At 45.7% G+C, this 18850-nt stretch overlaps 4 protein-coding genes across 4 annotated transcripts in view; 2 read left to right on the forward strand and 2 right to left on the reverse strand.

The window, feature by feature from the left end:
* Window positions 1-7347, forward strand: part of LOC145363586 (uncharacterized) — a 31346-nt gene extending 23999 nt beyond the window's left edge. Inside the window, exons 5-7 of the mRNA XM_080218770.1 lie at window positions 347-1351; window positions 5547-5564; window positions 5936-7347. Coding sequence (XP_080074896.1) covers window positions 347-1351; window positions 5547-5564; window positions 5936-6545 — 1633 coding nt within the window. The 3' untranslated portion in view covers window positions 6546-7347. The remainder of the gene's footprint in view (window positions 1-346; window positions 1352-5546; window positions 5565-5935) is intronic.
* Window positions 1-18850, reverse strand: part of LOC145363729 (uncharacterized) — a 356716-nt gene that overhangs the window by 272822 nt on the left and 65044 nt on the right. The gene's annotated exons all lie outside the window — the stretch shown is intronic.
* LOC145363702 (uncharacterized) lies at window positions 10966-13046 on the reverse strand. Its single transcript, XM_080218931.1, has 2 exons — window positions 12989-13046; window positions 10966-12579 (listed from the first exon to the last, which is right to left on the reverse strand). Exon 2 carries the CDS (start codon window positions 12218-12220, stop codon window positions 11378-11380), a length of 843 nt encoding a protein of 280 aa, XP_080075057.1. The 5' UTR covers window positions 12221-12579; window positions 12989-13046; the 3' UTR covers window positions 10966-11377.
* On the forward strand, window positions 14368-16176 carry LOC145363632 (uncharacterized). Its single transcript, XM_080218823.1, has one exon. The coding sequence runs from the start codon at window positions 14373-14375 to the stop codon at window positions 15813-15815; it is 1443 nt and encodes a 480-aa protein (XP_080074949.1). The 5' UTR covers window positions 14368-14372; the 3' UTR covers window positions 15816-16176.

Consider the following 18850-nt stretch of genomic DNA (forward strand, 5'->3'; position numbering starts at 1 on the left):
GAATTTCTATCCTATACTGACAGTGATGAATTTTATAAATTTGTTTTACAGGATATTGAAAGAGGAATCACAGGACGAAATCTCATGTCCAGATCTGACAGAGACCTGAATATCATCGGCCATTGAATCTAGAAGGAGAAATAGTTGTCCAGTCTGTTGATTTGAAACAATTTCGACGATCAGTGTGACTGGAAAAGCACCAACACACTGCCACACTCGAGTGAGAGTGTTCCAGTGCACTGACTAAAGCGCTTTAACCAGTTACACAACCTGGATAAATATCACACCGTTCACACAGGGAGTGATTGTACTCGTGTTGTGTGTGTTGACGAGACTTCAGCTGATTGTCCACCCAAGAGACAGGCAAGGACACCTGCATCATGGAGAAACCATGGAAATGTGCAGACTGTGGGAAGGGATACAGAGTCCCATCCCTGCTGGAAGCTCATCGGCGCAGCCATACTGGGGAGAGGCCGTTCATCTGTTCTCACTGTGGAAATGGATTCACTCTGTTATCCCACCTGCAGATGCACCAGCGAGTTCACACTGGGGAGAGACCATTGATGTGCCCTCAGTGTGGGGAGGGATTCACTCAGTTATCCCACTTGCAGAGACATAAGCAACTTCACACTGGAGAGAGACCCTTCATCTGCTCTCAGTGTGGGAAGGGATTCACTCAGTCATCCAATCTGTGGATACACCAGCGCATTCACACTGGGGAGAGGCCATTCACTTGTCCTCAGTGTGGGGAGGGATTCACTCAGTTATCCAACCTGCAGACGCACCAGCGAGTTCACACTGGGGAGAAACCATTCACTTGTACTCAGTGTGGGAAGGTATTCAGGCAGTTATCCAATTTGCAGATACACCAGCGAGTTCACACTGGGGAGAGGCCATTCACCTGCTCTCAGTGTGGGAAAGGATTCAGTAATTCATCCAACCTGCAGACACACCAGCGAGTTCACACTGGGGAGAAACCATTCACCTGCTTTCAGTGTGGGGAAGGATTCAGTCATTCATCCCACCTGCGGACACACCAGCGAATTCACACTGGGGAAAAACCGTTCATCTGCCCTCAGTGTGGGATGGGGTTCACTCAGTTATCCGGCCTGCAGGCACATAAGCGACTTCACACAGGAGAGAGACCCTTCATCTGCTCTCAGTGTGGGAAGGGATTCACTCAGTCATCCAATCTGTGCATACACCAGCGCATTCACACTGGGGAGAGGCCATTCACCTGTCCTCAATGTGGGAAGGGATTCACTCAGTTATCCAGCCTGCAGACGCACCAGCGAGTTCACACTGGGGAGAAACCATTCACTTGCACTCAGTGTGGGAAGGTATTCAGTCAGTTATCCCACCTGCAGACACACCAGCGAGCTCACACTGGGGAGAAACCGTTCATCTGCCCTCAGTGTGGGAAAGGATTCAGTCATTCATCCAACCTGCAGACCCACCTGCGAGTTCACACTGGGTAGAGGCCATTCATCTGCTCAGTGTGTGAGAAGGGATTCATTGACTTATCCAGCCTGCGAACACACCAACGAGTTCACACGGGAGAGAATCTGTTCACCTGCACTCAGTGTGGGAAGAGGTTTAATCAGTCATCTGCCCTGCAGACACACCAGCGAGTTCACACTGGGGAGAGGCCATTCACCTGCTCTAAGTGTGGGAAGGGATTTGGAGTTTCATCCCATCTGCTGAGACATCTACAAATTCACGAGTGATTCCAGGGGTTGGATTCTGCTGTTACTGTTTCTGCTCTCAATTACATCCAGGACTGCATTTTGTTCATTCTCACAGTTGATCAATGGGGACGGTCAGAGGATTTCTTTCTGCTGGACTGGCCAGTGTCATGACTTTGACTCCAGTGGGCTGATGATCTTTGAGTCTTGTTGTGAATACCTGGTTTCAAATTTCACAAGGATCACAGAGTGGCAGGGTGTTAGGAAGTTATAGAGGTATAGAGATTTACAGCATGGAAACAGGCCCTTTGGCCCAATGTATCCATGTCACTCAGTTTTTACTACTAAGCTAATCCCAATTGCCCATATTTTGTCCATATCCCTCTATACCCATGTAAATGTCTAAATGCTTTTCAAAAAAAAAGGATTGTCCCTGCCTCTAATATTGCCTTGTTCCAGACACTCACCACCATCTGAGTGAAAAATTGCCCCTCTGGACCCTTTTGTAACTCTCCCCTCTCACTTGAAACCTAAAACTAAGAACAACAAATGTATCGATAAAATGATTAGAGAATAGAGCCAACGTTTTTAGTCTGGATGATACTTCATAAGAGCTGTTATTAAGGGTCATCCAGTATCAAAACTTTGGCTCCATTTTTCACAGGTGCTGAGATTTCCCAGCATTTTCTGTTTTTGTTTCAGAATCCAGCATCTGCAGTATTTTACTTAAATCCCCACAACCCTCCCACAAAACAGAGGGAATGGTGGAAAAAGGAGAAAAATGATAAGGATGATAAAGTCTGGGTTCTGAATCTCTGAGCCCATGCAGAATTAACAAAATGTGTGAACGATTTAGAAAGAGCAGAAGTTACCCATCCCTAACAAAAACTATTAATTAGGTTGAGGAAGCGAACAAAAAAATTAATAGATGAATTTTAAAATCAACTTTTGTTGTTAGAGAAGTTTTTTTAAAATTATGTAAAAATGATGTAAGTGTATGCCAAATTTCTTCTCTCACTCCCCACCCCTTTAGATTCTGTAGAAAAGTTAACCTTTCAGCAGACAGTTGATTTAGCCATAGAGTCATCGAGGTTTACAGCATGGAAATGGGCCCTTCAGCCCAACTTGTCCATGCTGCCCCTTTTTTAACTCCTGTGCTAGTCCCAATTGTTCACATTTGGCCCATAATCCCCTCGATATCCCTCTTACCCTTGTAACTCTCTAAATGCTTTTTAAAATACAAAATTGTACCCACCTCTATTAGTACCTCTGGCATCTTTTTCCAGACACTTACCACAATCTGTGTGAAAAAAATGCCCCTCTGGACCCTTTTGTATCTCTCCCCTCTCACCTTAAACCTATACCCTCTAGTTTTAGACTCCCCTACATTTGGGAAAGAATGTTGACTATCTAGCTGATCTGTGCCCCTCATTATTTTATAGATCTCTATAAGTTCACCCCAAACATCCTACGTTCTAGAGAAAAAAAGTCCCAGTCTATCCAGCCTCTCTTTATATCCAAACCATCAAGCCCCAGTAGCATCCTAGTATGACAGTGTGAGTTAATGCAACTTGCATTCTAATCAGGATTCTGTAAATTGTGTGTGTCTTTATATGCCTTTCACTGACCAGAACCTTCCACACACCTGACGAAGGATCACCGTTTCCGAAAGCTTGTGGGAATACTATCAAATAAACTGGTTGGACTTTAACCTGGTGTTGTGAGACTTCTTACTGTGTTTACACCAGTCCAACACCAGCATCTCCACATTCTGTCCTGGATACAGAGAGCTGAAAGTCTCCATGCAGGCTGCCAGACAGATATCTGTCTATCTGACTGGACTGACAATGTGTGGAATGTACAGACTGAGGGAACAATGGGCGGGGGCGGGGCTCCCGGGCCCGCGCGCCTGAACCTGGAGACGTCACCGCGGAGCAGAGTGATTACTATTGGCTGAGTCAGGCACGGCTCCATTGTGACGTCACAAGGACGTTCCCAGCACACACTGTCCCATTGGCAGCAATACCACTGGTTACAGAAGCAAGACACTGCGGATTGGACACCAGCTCAGCGCGGCTGGCGGTCAAAGCCCCGCCCACCCTCACGTGGGCTCGGGTTCCGCCCCCTCATTGTCGACATGCGGGAGATTGACCAATGGCAACGCGTGGAGGACCGGATGGGAGCTGGTCCTCCAGCCAATCAGAGCCTGGGCCTTGTGTCAATCCCTGCATGGAGCTTCCATTCCTGCCCAGCAAAGTTGCTGCTGGTTCCTCTCCCTGAGTGAAGACTGAGCCTCAGACAGACTCAAACTTCTCCTGTCAGCAACATCTGTGAGTAAAACGCTTTCTTTCACCTCCACCCCCTTTCCATTTCTTTTCTCATTCTGGGGGAAATTGGGGACTTGGAGCAACTGAAGGGAAAGGAAGTGAATCCAGGGAGAGTGTAGCCTCTGGAAAGGTTGGCCCAGGTCTCTCTCTCTCTCTGAAACTCATTGACATCCTTTGCTCCCTCAGCTTGACACATTTATTTGTCTGACTAAAAGGATGGTCTGTTTTCTAATGTTGACAATTAAAGGGCCGTTTTCCCCAGGAGATGGCTGACAGTTAAGGGGAGAGTAAATTAATATTGTGCACATTAATCATAGAATCCCTACAGTGCAGAAGGAGGCCATTCAGCCCATCAAGTCTGCATTGACTACAGTCCCAAGCCCTCTTTCCTGAACCCCTCAGATTATCCTGATAATCCACCTGACACTAGGGTCAATTTGCCATAGGCAATCAACCTAACCTGCACATCTTTGGATTGTGTGAGGAAACCGGAATACCTGGAGGAAACCCACACACACACGGGAGAATGTGCAACTTCACACAGACAGTGACCCGAGATCAGAATTGAACCCGAGTCCCTGGCGCTGTGATGCAGCAATGCAAACCACTGTGCCATCGTAAGGCCTAGCCTTACTGATCCGAATGTGTCAGAATTATGATCAGTAATTTCATAAATGTGATAAATGATGAGGAGCAAAGCCTCAGATTATAACAGGGTGCAAATGGGCTGGTTAGATGAACTGAGCAATGGCAAATTCAATTTAACCCTGGAAGGTATGACATAATTCATTTCAGGAGAACTAACAAGACAAGGGAACATACAATGAATGGTTGGTCCCAGGAAGTACAGAGGACCAGAAGAATCTTGGGGTGCATGTCCATCAGACCCTGAAGATAGCAGAATAGATTAATGAAATGGTTAAGAAGGGATTTGGGATACTTCCCTTCGTTAGCTGAGGCATAGAATATAAGAGAAGGAGGTTATGATGGAGTTATGCACAATACACAGCTAGAATACTGTGTGCAAATCTGGTCACCACACAAAAACAAGGACACGATTGGGTCCTGGCAACTTGTCCGCCCTTAGCCACTGAATAGAAAATAAGTGAATCCACTCTGTACATTCCACACATTGTTAGTCCAGTCATATAGACATATACTTGTCAGGCAGCCTGCATGGAGATTTTCAGCTCTCTGTGTCTCAGGTCGGAAGCAGTTCACATAGATCTGTCAATCGGTCTGAATCAGAACCTTCAGGAGAATTGGGAGGGTGAATATTAGATACAGCAGAGTGAGAACGGAGGGAGAGCGTGTGGGATGGAGATTTACAGCTTTTGGGGAATGAGAGAGGAAAGAAATTAGAATTGTCTGTTCTGAATTTACTGTACTTACAATAATTACTTTTGTAAATTTCTTTTACAGGATATCAGAAGATGAGGATTTACAGACAAATACTCAAAACAACATCACATCAACATCTGACAGAGTCATTCAGTTTATCAAGACTTGAATATTATCGAGAATTTAATTCTAGAAGAAAAAATGTTTCTCTGTTTTTCTGCTTCAAAAGTTTTTAAATGTCTGTGTGACTGGAAAAGCACCAAGACACACAAACACACCCCCGAGTGAGAGTGTTCCAGTGCAGAGTATGGAAAGAGTTTTAATCAGGTGCACAGCCTGAAAATACATCACAGCATTCACAGCGGGGAGAGACTGTACCCGTGTGAGATTTAACTGATTGTTTAACCCAGAGAGTCACAGGGACACCCGCACCATGGAGAAACCGTGGAAATGTGGGGACTGTGGGAAGGGATTCAAAGTCCCATCTGATCTGGAAATTCATCGTCGCAGTCACACTGGGGAGAGACCATTCACCTGCCATGTGTGTGCGAAGGGATTCAGTCATTCATCCAGTCTGCAGAGGCACCAGCGAGTTCACACCGGGGAGAGACCGTTCACCTGCTGTGTGTGTGAGAAGGAATTCACTCACTCATCTGATCTGCAGACACACCAGCGAATTCACACTGGGGAGAAACCGTTCACCTGCTCTCAGTGTGGGGAGGGATTCACTCGGTTATCTAACCTGCGGACACACCAGCGAGTTCACACTGGGGAGAGACCGTTCATCTGCTGTCAGTGTGGGGAGGGATTCATTCAGTTATCCCACTTGCAGACACACCAGCGAGTTCACACTGGGGAGAGGCCGTACAGCTGCCCTCAGTGTGGGAAGGGATTCAGTCATTCATCCACCCTGCGGGCACATGAGCGAGTTCACACTGGGGAGAGGCCGTTCACCTGCTCTCAGTGTGGGAAGAGATTCGCTCAGTTATCCACCCAGCTGGCACACCATCGACTTCACACTGGGGAGAGGCCCTTTACCTGCTCTCAGTGTGGGAAGGGCTTCAGAGTTTCATCCCACCTGCTGAGACACCAGCGAGTTCACATTGGAGAGAGGCCGTTCACCTGCTCTCAATGTGGGAAGGAATTCAGAGATTCATTTACCCTGCTGAGACATCAGCACATTCATGAATAATATTCCAGGTTGGATTCTGCTGTTATTGTTTCTGCTCTCAATTACATCCAGAACTGCATTTTGTTCATTCTCACTGCTGGTCAATGGGGAGGGTTTCTTTCTGCTGGACTGGCCGGTCTCACGACTCTGCCTCCAGTGGGCTGATGCTCTTTGAGTCCTGTTGTGAATACCTAGTTTTAAATTTCACAAGGATCACAGAGTGACAGGGTGTTAGGAATCATCGAATCCCTACGGTGCAGAAGGAGGCCATTCAGCCCGTTGACTCTGCACAGACCACAATCCCACCCATGCCCTATCCCCATAACTCCATGCATTTACCTTAGCTGGTTCCCCCTAACACCTAAGGGGCAATTTAGCATGGCCAATCCACCTAACCTGCACATCTTTAGATTTGGAGAGGAAACCGGAGCACCTGGAGGAAACACATGCAGACACAATGAGAATGTGCAAACTCCAAACAGAAGTGACCCAAGCCAGGAATCGAGCCCAGGCTGGAAGTTAAGAGATATTTAGTCAGCATTTCTGTTTGAAAACCCCTGAAATGCCCATCCAATTTCCTTTGTAATTGTTTATTGTCTCCACTTCTTCCACCTTCACAGACAGCGAGTTCCAGGTCATTACCATTCACAGCATCACAATATTCTTCCTCACTCTTGTCCGCCTCTATCAAATCTCCCCTCAGCCTCCTTTTCTCCAAGAGGAACAACCCGAGCCTGACATCAACAATAAACAACAGAAAATGTTAATACCTGAAATTAAATGGGAATGTTTAATTTCTGTTTTAAAGATCTGTGAATATACTTTCCTGGACAATAAAGAAATTGGAATAATGTGGTTGAATGGAATATATCAATTTGGTATCCACCTACAGTCTAGTGAAAGTCTGGAATGTGTAGCTGGAAATCCCTCCCTAACTGCACTGTGGGTGTACTTACACCTCAGGCATTATTCAGTTGACTCTGCTGTGGGAGTGGAAGAGGAACATTCATGTACAAATTCTCAAATTACCCCTTCATCTCCCATTCCAGAAACACCATTACAAGATTTACCAGTGGTATTATACAGGTCGCAGTGCAACTGCAAAGGTCCTGACAGGGCTCCGAATCGTTAAAGACATTAGTTTTGTTGTATTTCTGTCCTGATGGTGGATTGAAATTTAAGGTTAGGAGAAGTGTTACAGAATGTTCTTCTCAACCTTTCTCCCTTCTGAACACGTGAGGGCTTTGGGCAGGGTTTCAGTTTGCAATTCCAGGCTGATTGTAATGCTCCTGTTTCCTTTTGTTTACCACTGTTTTTTAAACTTTGTTATTTATTTATATCCAGAACATTCTGCTTTGAACAACACATTTGACTTCCTTATTTGTGGACTGAAGTTCCCACAATGGGATCGCAGATTAGTTAAATAGACAGCTTGAATTGTGAGACAATTAAAGAATAAATGATTCATTACTACACATGTTAAAAAGGCTGGAAATGTAAATTTGAACAGCAAAGTTTATATCTTTTAGAATTATAAACATTAAGAATGGTTAAAATGCTGTGGGGATTATAAGATGTTCCCTTCTGAGGACAACAGAATAAAAAAAATCAGGTAATGAGACTTGTTAGGATGGCACAGTGCCACAGTGGTTAGCACTGCTGCCTCAGAGCGCCAGGGACCTGGGTTCAATTCCCAGCTCGGGTGACTATGCAGAGTCTGTATGTTCTCCCTTTGTCTGCATGGGTTTCCTCTGGGTGCTCCAGTTTGTTCCCACAGTCCAAAAGACATATGGGTTAGGTGGACTGGCCATGCTAAATTCTCCCTCAGTGTACCTCACAAGAGGTTATTGCAGAAGGTCAGGGGACAGGGAGTTGGGGATAGGGTGTTAGCGTGGATAGAGGATTGGTTGTCAAATAGGAGGCAGAGAGTGGGGGTCAATGGGTGCTATTCGGATTGGCGGATGGTGACTAGTGGGGTGCCCCAGGGGTCGGTGCTGGGGCCTCAGCTATTTACCATTTATATAGATGATCTGGAGGAGGGAACCGAGTGTATGGTGTCGAAATTTGCTGATGACACCAAGATTGGTGGAACGGCAAATTGTGCGGAGGGTGTGGAGAGTCTGCAGAAGGATCCAGATAGTCTGGGCGAATGGGCCAGGAAATGGCAAATGGAATTTAATGTTGGCAAGTGTGAGGTGGTCCACTTTGGTAGGAATAATGGTAGGAAGGATTATTACTTACGTGGCGAAAAACTGCAGCAGGCGACGGTGCAGAGGGACCTCGGGGTCCTTGTGCATGAGTCGCAAAAACCCAGCTTGCAGGTGCAGCAGGTGGTCAGGAAGGCAAATGGGATGTTGGCCTTCATAGCGAGGGGGATTGAATATAAAAGTAGGGAGGTCTTGCTGCAGCTGTATAGGGCATTGGTGAGGCCGCAGCTGGAGTACTGTGTGCAGTTTTGGGCGCCGTACTTACGCAAGGATATTTTGGCCTTGGAGGGAGTGCAGAGGAGGTTTACTAGGCTGATGCCGGAGTTGAGGGGGTTGAGCTATGAGGAGAGGCTGAATAAACTAGGCTTGTACTCGTTAGCGTTTAGAAGAATGAGGGGAGATCTCATTGAGACGTATAAGATGATGAATGGGATGGATAGGATAGAGGTGGAGAGGCTCTTCCCGCTCAGAAAGTAGGACAGTAGGACTAGAGGGCACAGCCTCAAGACAAAGGGGGGGGCGGTTTAGAATGGAGTTGAGGAGGAACTTCTTCACTCAAAGGGTGGTGAATCTCTGGAATTCTTTGCCCGTTGAAGTGGTGGAGGCTACCTCGCTAAATATTTTTAAGACGCGGGTTGATGGGTTTTTGATAGAGAGGGGATTAAGGGTTATGGGGAGAGGGCGGGAATGTGGAACTGAGCCACGACAGATCAGCCATGATCTTATTGAATGGCGGGGCAGGCTCGAAGGGCTAGATGGCCTACTCCTGCTCCTATTTCTTATGTTCTTATGTACCTGAACAGATGTCGGAGTCGGGGATTTTCCCAGTAACTTCATTGCAGTGTTAATGTCAGACTACTGGTGACACTAATAAATAAACTTTAAAACATTGTTAACATTGATTGAAGGAAATGAATACGCTCCAGTTCAGATGTCTCAACACTGACTGATGTTAACCAATTAATAGTTGACACTCAGGCTACCCCAAGCTAACAGATATCGGTTGAGAGAAAGAATTGTCTTAAAATTCAGACAATGTGTGTAATTATCTAAAAACCAAACTAATTTCAATATTGACAAGTTATAGACCGCAATTGGCTAATTCCCAACAATTGGCTGAGCTGGGCTTTCTACATTTTGAAAGTTTTAAAAAATGGATTCAAGAAACCAATTTGACAAGAGGTTTTAAAAGTTCAAGGTTTTTAAAGTTTATTTATTAGTGTCACACATAGGCTTACATTCATACTGCAATGAAGTTACTCTGAAAATCCCTCAGTTGCAACACTCTAGTGCCTGTTCGGGTAAACTGAGGGAAAACGCTCAATGCACCTAACCAGCAAGTCCTTTGGACTTTGGGAAAAAACCCACACAGACAGGGGGAGAATGTGCAGACTCCTTACAGACAGTGACCCAAGGCGGAACTCAAACCCTGGTCACTGGAGCTGTGAGGCAGTAGTGCTAACCACTCTGTCCTTCAGAGAGGTGTTGGGAGCTGTTGATTTCATAAGTTATCCATGTCTTCACAACCACCACTTCATGTCCTGGTCTGAGAGGGATGGAGAGAAATTAAAGTTAAGCTTTCTCCTTTACTGTCGATCGATACTTTGCTTTTTTTGTCTTTCTGACTTGTTACATTTTTAATGGTGAATAAACTTTCTGAATTCACCATTTAAAGTGTTCTTTTTTGCCATATGGTTAAGTCACTGGAACCTGGGTGATTTATGGTTAGGGAGGTTGTTGTAAACAAGTGAATCCCATAAATCTTAGTTCAAGCAAACCAATATTCTTACATATGGAATGCAATCCTTTATTACGAGAGAAATTGAACACAGAAGTAAAGATATTATGCTTCAGTTATACAGGGTGTTGCTGAGACTGCATCTTGAATACTGGGTGCAGTTTTTGTCTCCTATTAAACAAAGGATTGTAGAATCCCTGCAGTACAGCCAGAGGCCATTCTGTCCATCAAGTCTGTAGCAAATACAATCCTACCCAGGCCCTATTCCCATAACCACATGCATTTACTCTGGCTAGTCCGCCTGATACTAAGGGCCAATATAGCATAGCCAATCAACCTAACCCACACATCTTTGGACTGTGGGAGGAAACCAGAGCATCTGGAGGAAACCCACACAGACACAGGGAGAACATGCAACCTCCACACAGACAGTGACCCAGGCTGGAATTGAACCTGGGTCCCCGGTGTTGGGAGGTAGCAGTGCAAACCACTGTGCTGTCTTATTTTATAAATACCATGGAACCATTTCAGAGGAGGTTTACTAGACTGATTCCCAATCCAGCAGTGTGAAATGCTAACTCTGTTTCTCTCTCCACAGATGCTGCCAGACCTGCTGCATTTTTCCAGTTTTTTCAGTATTTATTTTAGATCTACCTGAAGTGGGGGGAAAAACACTATTTACTGTCCAGGATAAAATGTTCTTCATCAGCTTTTGTGGGTCATTTCAGTGGAAATGTGCTCTCCCAGGCTCAAAGAGCATCAGCCCACTGGAAGCAAAGTCATGAGACCAGTCAGTCCAGCAGAAAGAAACCCTCCGACCCTCCCATTTCACCAACTATCAGAATGAACATGGTTCAGTCCTGGATGTGATTAACAGCAACAATAACAGCAGAATCCAACACCAATTATCAATTGTGAACTTGCTGGTGTCTCCGCATACTGGATGACTGAGTGAATCCCTTCCCACACAAACAGCAGATGAACGGTCTCTCCCCAGTGTGAACTCGCTGGTGTTGCTGCAGATTGGATGAGGTTTTGAACGTCTTTGTGCAGAGAGAACAGCTGAACGGTCTCTCCTCAGTGTGAATGCGCTGGTGGATCATCAGATCCCGAGAACGTTTGAAACCACGTCCACAATCAGAGCATTTAAAAGGTCTGTCCTGGGTGTGAGTGAGATTGTGGCTCAGCAGGCTGGATGAATGAGTGAATCCTTTCCCACACACAGAGCAGGTGAATGGTCTCTCTCTGGTGTGAATTCTCTGGTGCTCCCGCAGGTGGGATGACGTCCTAAATCTCTTTGTGCAGTGAGAGCAGCTGAACGGTCTCTCCCCAGTGTGAATGCGCTGATGGATCTTCAGTTCCCGAGAGCTTTTGAAACCACTCTCACAGTGAGAGCATTTAAAGGGTCTCTCATTGCTGTGAGTGATTTTGTGTTTCGACAGGTTGGATAACTGCATAAATCCTTTTCCACACACTGAGCAGGTGAATGGTCTCTCTCCAGTGTGAATGCGCTGGTGTCTCTGCAGACTGGGTAAATTAGCGAATCCATCCCCACACTCAAAGCAGATGAACGCTCTTTCTCCAGTGTGAACCAGTCGATGTCGCTGCAGATGAGATAACCGAGTGAACCCCTTCCCACACACAGAGCAGCAGTACGGCTTCTCTCCAGTGTGAATACGTTGATGAGTTTGCAGCTCAGAGGGGCTTTTGCAACCCTTCCCACAGTCCCCACATTTCCACGGTTTCTCCATGTTGGAGGTGTCCTTGTGTTGCTCCAGGTTTGACTCTGAGTTGAAGTCTCACACAGAACAAGATGATGATGCCCTGCTGTGATGGTGCAATTTTTTTACAGCTGTGTAACTGAGAAGCTCTTTCCACAGTCAATGCATGGGAAAATCTCAGTTAATTTTGTGTGTGTGTGTGTGTGCCAGTCCTGTTCCAGTCACACTGATATTTCAAGACTGCAAAAGCAGACAGGACAGAGAAACATTTCTCCTTCTAGATTCAAAGGCCGATAGCATTCAGGTCCTGATGATTTGAGTGACTGCCAGATGTTGATGTGATGTTTGATTTGAGATTTCTGTCTTTAAAATCCTCACCTTCCGATATCCTGTAAAAGGAGTTAACAAAATTCATCACTTTCAATATAGGATAGAAATTCAGAACAGACAATTCTAGTTTCTATGGAACATTCTTTCCTGTCTCATTTCCCCAAAAGCTGTAAATCCCCATCCCACACACTCTCCCTCCATTCTCACTCTGCTGTATCTAATATTCACCCTCCCAATTCTCCTGAAGGTGCTGATTGACAGATCCATGCTCACTGCTTCCTGTCCTGAACACAGAGAGCTGAAAATCTCCATGCAGGCTGCCAGACAGATATCTGTCTATCTGACTGGACTGACAATGTGTGGAATATACAGACTGGATTCACTTCCTTGCCCTTCAGTTGCTGCAAGTCCCCAGTTTCCCCCAGAATGAGAAATGGAAAGGGGGAGAAAGGAAAGTGTTTCACTCACAGATGTTGCAGACAGGAGGAAGTTTACAGGGGGTGGGATCTCCGGAGCGCGACCCGGGAGCCCCGCCCCCACCCATTGTTCTCCTCCCCCTCCTCGAGCCAAGGTTTCCAGACAAGCGGCTGGCGGCTCCGGCCAGAGCGAGAAGCCGCTCAGCAATCTCCCCCAGCCCGGGACTGCGCATGTCCAAGGGAGAGGGGAAGTTGCGCATGTGCGGGGGAGTGCCCTCCCCTGTCCGGTATGCTAAGATGTTGACCAATGGAAAGAGTTGGAGGACCGGAAAGAGTCTGGTCCTCCAGCCAATCAGAGCTCCCTGAATACGGAAGTTGGACAATGAGCTTGTTCATTCCTACCCAGCGAAGCTGCTGCTGCTGCTCTCTTTCTCTGAATGAAGATTGAGCTTCAGACAGACTCAAACCTCCTCCTTTCTCCACCATCTGTGAGTAAAACACTTCTTTTCTCCCCCTTTCAAGTTTCAGGTTCAATTTTGAACTTCCAGGTCCCCACCCGCTGCCTAAATAAAAACCCTCCTCACATTCTTCATGTATTTGTAACCAGGTAATACACACATCACCAGGCTGCTCATTTATATCCAAATGTAAAACTTTAACGTGGCTGTCAGCTTGAAGATTAATCATGGATCATTTGCATGAGGCAGCGGGTTCCAGGTAATGACCTTTCTGCACTGAAGTAAAAATCTTCCCCACATCCTTCTCTTCTCCCAATCCAGTAATTCAGTCCCGCATATGGCACAGATTTTAATTCCTAGCGTGTAGGCCGGTCGTTACGCGTAGATTTTCAGATCTCTGTGTCCAATACAGAGAGTAGTCAGCATGGATCCGTTAATCAGCCTGAATCAATAGACTTGGGAGGTGGTATATGCAGGAGAGCAGAGTGAGAATTGAGGGAGTGTGTGTGGGATGGAGATTGACAGCTTTTGGGGAATGAGAAAGGAAAGAATGTTCCATAGACACTAGAATTGTCTGTTCTGAATTTCTATCCTGTACTGACACTGATGTCTGTTGTAAATTCCTTTCATAGATATCAAGAGGTGAGGATTTACTGACAGAAATTTCAAACTAAACGTCACATGAAGATTTGATAGAGTCATTTGATTTATTGGGACCTGAATATCATCAAGCTTTGAATCTAGAAAAGCAATGTTTCTCTGATCTGTTTGCTTCAGGAGATTTTAAACATCAGTGTGACTGGAACACACCCGAGTGAGGGTGTTCCAGTGCACTGATAGTGGAAAGAGCTTTACCGGTTACACAGGCTGAAACAACATTGCACTGGTTACAGTGGAGAGAGACTGTACATGTGTTCTGTGTGTGGACAGGGATTCAACTGATCTTCAAACCTGGCGAGTCACAAGGACACATGCACCATGGAGAAACTGTGGAAATGTGATGATTGTGGACAAGGATTCATGTTGCCCTGTGATTTGGAAATTCATCAACGGAGTCACACTCGGGAGAGACCCTTCACCTGCTCAGTCTGTGGGAAGGGATACATTAAGTTCTCCCACCTGCAGAGTCACAATCTCACTCACACCAATGAGAGACCCTTTAAATGCTCTGACTGTGGGAGCGGATTCAAAAGCTCTGGAGAACTGGTGTCCCACCAGCGCAGTCACAGTGAGGAGAGACCATTCAGCTGCTCTCACTGCACAATGAAATTTAAATGGTCATCCACACTGCGGAGACACCAGCGAGTTCGCACTGGGGAGAGACCGTTCACCTGCAGTGTGTGTGGGAAGGGATTCTTTCGGTCATCCGCCCTGCTGACACACAAAGTCACTCACACCAATGAGAGACCCTTTAAATGCTCGGACTGTGAGAGTTGCTTCAAAAGTTCTCGGGATCTGATGTCCCATCAGCGCACTCACACTGAGGACAGACCATTCAGCTGCTCTCACTGCTCAATGAGATTTAGATCACCATCAAACCTGCGGAACCACCAGCGAGTTCACTCCAGAGAGAGACCATTCACTTGCTCTGACTGTGGGAAGGGATTCACTCAGTTATCTGCCCTGCTGACACACCAGCGAGTTCACACCGGAGAGAGGCCATTCACCTGCTCTGTGTGTGGGAAGGGATTCACTAATTTATCCAACCTGCTGAGTCATAAAGTCACTCACACCAGTGAGAGGCCCTTTAAATGCTCGGACTGTGGGAGTGAATTCAGAATTTCTGGGGAACTTGTGTCCCACCAGCGCATTCACACTGAGGACAGACCGTTCAGCTGCTCTCTCTGTTCAAAGAGGTTTAAGAGGTCATCCACGCTGCAGAGACACCAGCGAGTTCACACCAGGGAGAGACCGTTCACCTGCTCTGTGTGTGGGAAGGGATTCAGTCAGTCATACACCCTGTTGACACACCAGCGTCTTCACACTGAGGAGAGACCATTTACCTGCACCGAGTGTGGGAAGGGATTCACTCAGTCATCCAGCCTGCTGACCCACCAGCGAGTTCACAGCGGGGAGAGACCATTCACCTGCTCCGAGTGTGGGAATGGATTCACTCGGTTATCCAGCCTGCAGAGACACAAAGTCACTCACTCCCAGGAAAGACCCTTTAAATGTTCTGACTGTGGGAGTAGCTTCAAAATTTCTGAGCATCTGATAGACCACCAGCGCATTCACACTGGGGAGAGACCGTTCAGCTGCTGTCTCTGCACAAAGAGGTTTGGAAGAGCATGCACACTGCGGAGACACCAGCGAGTTCATTCTGGGAGAGACCATTCACCTGCTCTGTGTGTGCGAAAGGATTCACTCGATACCCCAGCTGCTGATGCACAATGTCCCTCACACCCGGGAGAGACCCTTTAAATGCTCTGACTGTGGGAATAGTTTCAAAAGCTCTCAGGAACTGATGATCCACCAGTCCATTCACAGCTGCTGTGTCTGGGAAGAAATTCACCAGTTTATCACTCCTGCTGAGACATCAACGAGCTCACAAGTGATCACTTATGGATTCTGCTGTTATTGCTGCTGTTAATCACATCCAGGACTGAACCCTGTTCATTCTGACAGTGGGTGAAGTGAGAGGGTCGGAGGGTTTCTTTCTGCTGGACTGGCTGGTCTCATAATTTTGCTTCCAGTGGGCTGATGCTCTTTGAGCCTGGGAAAGCACATTTCCACTGAAATGACACACACAAACTGATGAAGGACATTTATTTAATCCTGGATAGTAAATAATGTTTTTCTTACCACTACAGGTAGATCTAAAATAAATACATTTGTCTGTGTTCTATTGAGGCTACAGCACAGGGCCAGGCCAGTCAGCTCAATTGGTCTGTGTCAGTATTTATGCTCCACATGATCGTCCACCCACCCCTCTTCATCTTCCCCCATCAGCATATCCTTCTATTCCTTTCTCCCTCACGTAAAAGATCTACCTCGTACATCTCCTTTAAACCTGTTCCCCCTTGTAATTGACTCTTCCACCCTGGGAAAAAGCTTCTGACGATCCACTCCGTCCATGCCTCTCATAATCTTGTAGACTTCTATCAGGTCTCCCCTCAACCTCCGTCATTCCAGTCAAAACAAACCAAGTTTCTCCAACTTTTCCTCATAGATAATATCCTCCACACCAGGCAACATCCTGGTAAATATTTTCTGTACCCTCTCCAAAGCCTTCACATCCTCCTGGTGGTGTGGCGACCAGAATTGAACACTATATTCCAAGTGCGGCCTAACTAGGCTTCTATAAAGTTGTAACATGAGTTGCCAGTTTTTCAACTCAATGCCCCAGCCAATGAAGACAAGCATGGCGTATGCCTTCTTGACTACCTTCTCCACCTACATTGCCACTTTCAGTGACCTGTGTACCTGTACACCCAGATCCCTCTGCCTATCAATACTCTTAAGGGTTCTGCCATTTACTTTATATTTCTTATTTGTGTTAGACCTACCAAAATGCATTACCTCACATTTGTCTGGATTAAACTCCATCTGCCATCTCTCTGCCCCAATCTCCAACTGATCTCATTGTTTCCAGAGGAGCAGTTGGAGTGGTGATTCAGTGACGAGAGCTTGTCGGGAAGAGGGATATTTTACCTTACTTTTCTCAGTTTTTTTTCCTAAGTCGGGAGTGTAAAACCAGAAGTAGGGCCCAGTGAGACCTGGGAAGGTTTTTGTTCCTTTAAAAGGTTAGAGGGTTCGACCTCATTGTTTCCAGAGGAGCAGTTGGAGTGGTGATTTAGTGAAGAGAGCTGCCCCATCTGGTCGTTATTTATTAGCTACCAGTCATTAACAAATGAGAAAGTCATTAGCCTTAAATGAGTTATAGTTAATCAATGAATAACAAATCAGTAGTTATAGTAAAAGATTGAGTTTTATTTGCTGTAAAAGCTTAATTGCTGTGTGTATAAAGAATGTGCATGAGGATAAATGTACTGGTGAGAGAGAGACCTTCAAGCTCTGATTAGCCTCAACATTTGAAACTGTGTAAATAAGGGATTGTACAGAATCAGCTAAAGGGATAGTATGAACCAGTTCTCTTGTATTCCTCTCTAAGAGAAGGTGGTGTCAGTAATTGAGGATCCAGTTAAATTAATCTACTGATCAAATTGACCAATTGTCCTGATACAACAGGCCCAACTCTGACATGAGGTAATCATCACTTTGGGGATAAAAGTAGAGGTTCTGAAGGTCTTCCTTGCGAGCCAATATTGAAGACTCCTGAGGCTGAGTTCCAAGGAAATTCCTGTCAGAGAAGGAGCCAGACTCCCGAGGCTGAATTCCTGTGAAAGAAGGAGCCAGAGAGGGTTACGCTTCTACAGACTGATCACCCACATGAAGTTGTAAAAGTCAATGTCTTAAAGCTGTTCAGTAAAACTTTTTCATTCAATAAACTTCTTTTTAAATTTACTATCCAGAGAATTCTGCCTTTACCACAAAGAGGGCAGGGAACAGGCTACAGATGAATTAAAGAGAAACCATTTGTGTCCAGAACGTTGTGAATATCCTTTTACTCTGGTTGGCTTTGATGCTCAAGTCATTTTCTGTTTGTTTTAACCATGTTCTGTTTGATAAAGTTTTAACAGTAAAAATATTTGACCTTTCTGGACATTTCCTGATGAGATTGATGCAGTTTAGGGAAAGTGGGTGAGAGGGATTGGCAGGCTCTTTAACAGAAAGTGAGTCTCTCTAAGGTAATTGACAAAGGAGGCAGAGGGGGAGATGAGATCTTATTTTGGCGCAGCAAGTTGTTCCGATTTCCCTGAAAGCAGATCAATACAATCTTTCCAAAGGGTAAAGACTTGGAAGGGAAGAATTTGCAGGGCTGTGGGGAACGAGCAGAGCAGTTGGATAAATTCAACAGTTTCAAATGAGAGTCCTTTCAAAGAGATAGCAGGGACACAATGGGCTGAATGGACTCCTCCTGCAGCCTGCTTTTGCACAGGTTGAAAGGGACAGATTTCATTGCAGCCTCTTCCCTGTATATGTATTGAAGGAGACAGGTTTCTCTTTAGCTCTGAGTGACTGATATAACAATTGTTTGGAGGCCCTTTTCCCACTCAGTCCTCCAGCACCTTCCTGTCTCTACTAGTGCAACGCCAATGGCAGTTTTCCAACCAGGGCACTGGCCCTGTTATTCGCAGCTAAATTCAGCCATCAGCTCCGTTGCCTGGCTTGACAAGAACAACAGGGAAAGAAAGACTCAAATGGAGAGTCAAAACTTGGGACTTTAAATGAACTGTTAAGATCTCTGTAATGATCAACAATTTAAGAAAAATGGATTCTAAACCCAGTGAGTAAATTAAAGAATCGCACGACGAAACTTGAAGTTTATGGCGTTTACTCCAATAAACTGGAGGCAACAATGACTACTTTTTTTGAAGGGAATATTGCCCTTAAAC

This window comes from Carcharhinus amblyrhynchos, unplaced genomic scaffold (genome assembly GCF_965287045.1).
Source record: "Carcharhinus amblyrhynchos unplaced genomic scaffold, sCarAmb.v2.hapA scaffold_39, whole genome shotgun sequence".
Lineage (NCBI taxonomy): Eukaryota > Metazoa > Chordata > Chondrichthyes > Carcharhiniformes > Carcharhinidae > Carcharhinus > Carcharhinus amblyrhynchos.